This window comes from Ylistrum balloti, unplaced genomic scaffold (assembly GCF_031769215.1).
Source record: "Ylistrum balloti isolate Yb309-2 unplaced genomic scaffold, AGI_CSIRO_Ybal_v1 Utg371352, whole genome shotgun sequence".
Classification (NCBI taxonomy): Eukaryota; Metazoa; Mollusca; class Bivalvia; order Pectinida; family Pectinidae; genus Ylistrum; species Ylistrum balloti.
The window spans coordinates 497-7,500 of record NW_026782717.1 but is presented as its reverse complement, the minus strand read 5'-3'; the positions used below and the strand labels follow the sequence as shown (position 1 = coordinate 7,500).

The 7,004-nt window shown below is 36.1% G+C and overlaps 1 protein-coding gene across 1 annotated transcript; it reads left to right on the top strand.

The window, feature by feature from the left end:
- Positions 1-701: 701 nt before the first annotated feature.
- On the top strand, positions 702-6,576 carry LOC132562129 (adipocyte enhancer-binding protein 1-like; the record flags this gene model as incomplete). The annotated part of the gene is made up of 6 exons (XM_060226855.1): positions 702-875; positions 3,705-3,823; positions 5,143-5,348; positions 5,589-5,738; positions 5,928-6,087; positions 6,385-6,576. Coding segments are annotated over exons 1-6 (961 nt in total), but the record flags the coding sequence as incomplete, so codon positions are not given.
- Positions 6,577-7,004: the final 428 nt, after the last annotated feature.

Sequence of the window (7,004 nt, the reverse complement as noted above, 5' to 3'; positions counted from 1 at the left end):
TAGACACAATTGACTTTCTAAGTCTGAGTCCGGGCAGTTTTCTGGTGTTCAAAATGGCACTAACCATTATTAACAATCATTCTAAAACAGAAATATTTTATACGTAAACTTTGTCGATGATTTGATCGTCAGAGTAAGCTTTCTTGTTGTTTTAATACAATGATTGTTTGTCCAATACAATTAGATATGAATTTAAGAAAGTGTCATTTGCGATATGTTTACATAGCCTACCAGATCACTAGAAGCTTCTTCTTTTCTTCATTAACATTAGACTTTTTATTCCATTAAAAATCATATGAAAACCTTTCGTTATGTTGTGGTGCTCTATCGTCCGATACCATTAACTTTATATCGGTTTCAGAGCTCATTTGTCAAATCTAATTATTTAATCATTATTAATTTCCTTTAGCACTAAACCATTTCAATACTTTCAAATTCGTTTATCGTCAAATGTATATAGATTAATGGTGTGAAACAGGAAAATTTCTTTTAAAAATCTGGCTGAAATGTTTCTGCTGTTAAACAAATGGCGTTCAGATATCACCCAGCATGTAAAACACGTTTCCTTTCTAAATTATCATATGAATAAACTTGACGCTCCCTGATATTGGTACTTGGTACTTAACATCTTATATAGAATACAACATTAGCCTGTGTATATAAACACCAGATGTCGTGATATACCGGGCAGAGCGACGTGCTGTAGACACCTAGCATCCAGTGTTTAAACTAGTTAAAGAAATGGCCTGTTGTATAGGTATTCTACTGCTTGTCTTCTCTCTCCATGTAATATCAAATGGACAGCCTCTTTTACCTGGTGATCGGGCGGAAGTGGAAGCAGCTCTCATGGAACAGAGGATAATGGCGAATATCAGGTACAGGAGCTCGCAATATTGGCTATCATTCCATGTATTTTGATTGACAATTTATCTCTGTTGTACCTAATGGTTAATTTGTATTGAAACAGAAGAACCTCTTGTATATATATATTATAGATCTCCTCAAACAGAACACTAGCACACCGTCCGGCATTTGTTACGAGAATGTAACATCTTCAAGTAAATAATACCAGTAAGGCACATAACTATATACAGATGATTTACAAGCCTAGAATGACTTAAATACACGATGTTATTGTTTTCTTTATATTCGGTGAAGTATCCTGTATTTATTTCTTTGTATTCGGTGAAGTATCCTGTATTTATTTCTTTGTATTCTAGTTTTGTTCATAATTTTGTACAAATGCATGTAAAACTCGCCTTGAAATGTTTTTTGAAATTTGTATTGACTTTTTATTCTTTGTACAATTACATTCATCTACTGGTGTAAAAAGTGGGGGGTTTTTTGTCATTTTTACAAACCATACCATGTCGATTTCTGTTAACCGTAGATCGACCCTTCTGTGACGTTACTCACTCCAGAGCCTGGTAATCCGTTTCATTTTTATAACACGCTGTCTATGTCCGGTTTTTGAGTTTTATTGAGGGGCACCACCCATTGAATTGAAGTGGTAATTTGCTTAAAAGTAACAGACAGGAAACAAAATCATGGAGAGAAGTGATTTAACATTAAACTTGACATTTTTCTGTTTGATAATCACAGGACGAAACCTAGGGTAGGGATTAGGATGTGAAGTCTTGTAAAGTAAGTCAACCTAAAATGAACACTCAGCAGAGGTATAAACATAGTGTCAATTATAGCACCAACATGATAATAGTTATAAGTGAAAACAGACAAGATACAAAACAAAGTTCTTCGTGCTTTCTGTTAATAACATATTTCTGTTAATAACATATTTCTGTTAGATTCTAAAAAGATCTTGTTAAACGAATTGAAGAATTGTTAACGAACATTTACGGGAAAAAATGTCGGCCTAAGTTAGGCCATGTGTGTACTTTTGTGAGCGCGAATTATATGTACTGTTGAAAAATAATATCGTAAATGATTGATAAGTTATTATTATATATCAATACTGTTAGACAAACGCATCGACGGGTAGAAACGTCTGTTTAGTTCTGGAGTCGCACGATAACCGATTGCTTCAGCCAGGTTAAAGAGAGGTACATGTCACTATGACCTGACCTCTATACTGGTGACAGATATTTTATACTGGCCTTGGGTCACTATGTCCTGACCTCTATACTGATAACAGTATTTTATACTGGTCTTTGGTCACTATTACCTGACCTCTATACTGGTGACAGCTATTTTTTACTGGTATAAAGTCACTATGACCTGACCTCTATACTGGTGACAGCTATTTTTTACTGGTATAAAGTCACTATGACCTGACCTCTATACTGGTATAAGGTCACTATTACCTGACCTCTATACTGGTGACAGCTATTTTATATTGGTCTTAAGTCACTATTACCTGACCTCTATACTGGTGACAGCTATTTTATATTGGTCTTAAGTCACTATTACCTGACCTCTATACTGGTGACAGCTATCTTCTACTGGTCTTGGGTCACTATGACCTGACCTCTATACTGGTGACAGCTATTTTATATTGGTCTTAAGTCACTATTACCTGACCTCTATACTGGTGTCAGCTATTTCTCTCATAGCCCGCCATATTGGATAGAGTTTGCCCATGTAATATAGCTATGTAAGAAAATTCTATCTTACATGGGCAAACACGTGCGCGGAGTAATCTGTGTTCAGGAGAGTCAACTCTTACAGCGTCCGAAAATCCCTTGTACAAAAAATGACCGACAACCATGTACCAGTTACCTTGCAGGTTTATGTCACGGTCATAAAAAACACAGTCGCTGAATAATTACAGGACACTGAATGACAGACAGAAGTACATCATTTCCAATATGTTGTCAAACACAAAAAGCTCCGAATTAATTCCATCAAACCGAACACCATCCTCTGCCACCATTTCATCAACTTCAACAGTTACTAGGCCTACATCTGATGTCACAGTGTGTTTACCATCGTCATCACAACAACAAAACAGGGTTAACACCTACAATCCTGTATCACAGAAACAATCTGAAACTCGCATCGAATCCTTGTTTGCTGGTTCTCACATTGAAAATTGCCAAATCACCGTAAATATCACCACAAATGTTCCACCACCCAAACGTCGTCGAATCATGGTGATCGAGAGCGACAGCGACTCGGAATAGGAGATCGTGTGACGTTACGCCTTGAATTTATGAATGGAATTCCTTTGACTATGGTGACGTCATGTCAGCGTCACATTATTTTGAAAAAATGTTAAAACAGTAAAAAGATACATTGATATATTTCTTAAAATGATCAAATATGTGATTTTGATGATAAAACTATATGTTGAATTATAAAAACCCGTTCCTTGTTGATTTCTTTGAAGTATTTGACGGAACAAGCTCTTTTCGCGGATGTTTACTTACACATACTATATAATCACACACAGATCATTTTGGTTTTTTCATCTGCGAATAATATATTCATCCTGCAATATACAGAAAAATGGTTTGAAATTTGACAGCAAACTTAAGGTTTGCAAAATATGGGTATGATCGGTAAGAATATCCAGTTCGTTTTTTTATAAAAACCTCGGCTTTAAAAAATGAAAAAAATGAAGATAATGGCCGACCGACTGTTCTTTTCCCAAAATTTTGGTAAAGATATGAGAGAAAAAGACATTATGTGTGTAGGTAGGATACATACACGCATATGAAAGAGTCTTATATCTATACTGATTTTAGGTTGCTATTGCCCGACCTTTATGCTGGTGACTGCAGGAAACATAACCGAGAACAGACCACTGTTATTCGAGCACTAAGAAAACGTGTAGAAGACTTGGAAGATTACACTACAGGAAAAAGTAAGCTGGTATACATATCATAATGTTGTGGATCACCTTGATTATTACTTAATACAAACATGTTTAAAAGTAAATACTTGACTTTGGTGGTACTTCGTAAGTTATCTATCAAGTTTGTCATGTTTAGTGTAGTACCGTTACACAGCGCGTCCCTACACCTCTATAAGGAATAATTGTCATATTACGTTACCCACTGTTTAGGTAACAATAAGTTGTATATGTTTATTGTCTTACAACCAATATTTTAACTGTAAGAATTCGATAAGAGCAACAATTATTGCAGACGGTCCGTTTCCGGTTGATGGTTATCACGTGACCGGAATTAGAGTCCATATCCACCTGGTCTATGTGAGCTGTTAAATCGCCCTTTGTTTCTTATTTGATTCTTATTATCGTGATTTCCAGTTCCAGTCAGGGCTTTCTCACATTTCATACGCATTCACTTGTTTCCACATAATCTATTTAGGAATTGATAGAACGAAAATGTAGCTGACAAGCCTGTCATCCATTGTTAAAAGATTTGTTATTGCTGATCCTCAGAGAGAACTGGATGTAATTTCTCTATCAAATTTCACCTGAAAACTATTTTTCGGAACTGTTTTAACTAAAGCCAGCTGGTGGCAATCTTGGATTCTGGAATAGTAGTGTTAAAATTGTTATCTTAAAATTTCACAGGCAGATCCCCATTCTTTGACTGACCAGATAAAATACAACGAAAGTTTATATCTGTGCATTCACTGAAATGAAGAAACTATCACGACCGCACGACCGCACGACAGGCTTGTTGGATTCCGTATTGTTATCGCTCATTATTTAGAAATATATATTTTCGTTGTACATATTCAGTTTTACACTGTTTTCTTTTGCGATCTGAAGAACAAAATGGCCTACAGGTAAATTTTATTATCCTTATTTCTTAAGAAGAAAATAATGAATTTATAAACAAATTTCATTTGTTTCCTCCTTATACTCATTTAATGTTTACACTTATTGAAAAAACTTTCAAATAGTTGACAGTTGGCCATCTTTTATATGACCATTGCTAGTTCGTTAGACATACTTAATGGAACCTTCTGAAATCACACATCTGGGTTCCTCTTGGTCCCTAGTGGTGCCTAATTGATTGAAGAGCACATTACAGAAAAATTAAATCGTTAAAATTAGGAAAAATATGAGAACCAATATACAGAAGGTCAAAGGATGGGCAGTCCCCTGTGATATATTATGTTAACGACTGTTTTTACTTTTGTTAAGATAAATACCCAACAATACTATTAACTTATCGCCACAAACCTTAGTACGTAATAATCTTTTTACAGATGTGACTGTCTGTTCAGATTATCTTGTATCCGGACTCTATGGCGTCGACAGTACAGCACTGACTGCATCTTCCAAATGGGCAAACCCAGGTCTTGATCATGGGCCGGAAAACAGTCGACTTAATCATGAACGTTTTACAAATTCTACTAGATCGATGACAGGTTCTTGGTCCTCGGCAAAAAATAACGATCAACAGTATATACAGGTAGTACTTCTGAATGTATATCAAACATACACAATATGTATTACATGCATAACTGTATGTATCAGCATTGTTATATTTACTGTTCATTTTAACTTTCTTAGATACACAGCCTATCAGCGCAGATAGTGACGTCATATTGATAATTGATTAACCTTGTTCTTTTATTTATTGAATTATTTTGTGACTACTTTTTTATGTGAATGCTAGATATACGTGAAATGGTAACATCTTGTCTTTTAGGTTCGATTTCCGAGGAAAACAGAAGTAAAAGCAATCCTGCTGCGGGGTCGTAATGAGCGCATTAGTCAATGGGTAAAAACCTATCACCTGCTGTACAGTGAGGATGGTGTGAACTGGGCTACAGTCTTGTCAAACAACCAGGAACCGAAGGTTGGTCATATAGATATCCGTATACAGTGTTATCCTATCATTTGACTAGCTCACAATATAAGTATACTTAGGCTTTCATTTCATGTGCTTTGAATCATTTACACAAAAGATTCTAGAAATAGAAACGTTTGGAATCATTATGTTCGGGGCGGGGTTAACTTGACATTATGGAAACTTTGTCCTTTTTAGTTGTTTATAGGTAATACTGACAGGAACACTATCGTCAAGTCGTATGTGGTCCCCAGTATCACTGCGGTATATCTCCGGATCAATCCAAGAAGTTGGAACAATCACGTGTCTCTTCGCTTTGATGCCAGTGGCTGCTATACTGTCAGAGCAACTCCGAACAGTAAGATTTTTATCTAATATCTAGAGTATTTTATTTGTATAAAACACCTAAATTAGATTAGTACTTAGGTAGACCAAGCCAGATCTAGCAGACGAACTTACATGTAATTCTAACGGTGTGGTTAACATACATTTATAGCTTTTTTTCTCTTTTTGTTCTTTATTTTAAAGATATAAATGATACAAATATATCATGATGTAATGATGGTATCTGCGAACACCAAACCATTTGTGCTAACAAAATTATATCTGACTTCAGTGAAATCGATTAATATCTTCTGTACTGATTTGATTGAAGGAATACACATGGCCTTGGGCTTCCGACCTCTCCTCAGTTGGATGTCACCGCTGTATAGGGTAAACGAACGCAGTCTTACCCAGGTAGACGCCGCCAATCTCTGTGCGCAGCAGTTCTCCCAACTCATCAAGGTTGATTCCGGGGCAGTGATGACGAGTCTACAGGCCGTCGTGGAGGGAAATCATATACTTAGTAAGTAAATAAATTGTTTAGGCTTTGATCGTATGACACCATGTGTCATGACAGAAAATATTCAGACAATATCAACATGGCAACATAATTATAATCCAACTCAAACTCCATAAAACTAGGGCAAAATAAAAACAACGGAAAGATTTACATGGAAAAACAGTAAGAAGAGAATAAATTAAGTGTTCCGGAAGAGTAAGCGTCTTCTGCTGCATCGACGACAACCGCCATGTAAACCTTGGTCAATCCAAGTAAGTATTGTCACGCTCTAAAAGTTATACAACATTGGAACCAACAGGAAAACTAACGAGCATCAAACACGTCCAGCTTCATATCACACAACGGTATCACCAGGCATAGTAACGAGCATCAAACACGTCAAACTTCATATCACATAACGGTATCACCTGGCATACAACCTGCATGTTTTG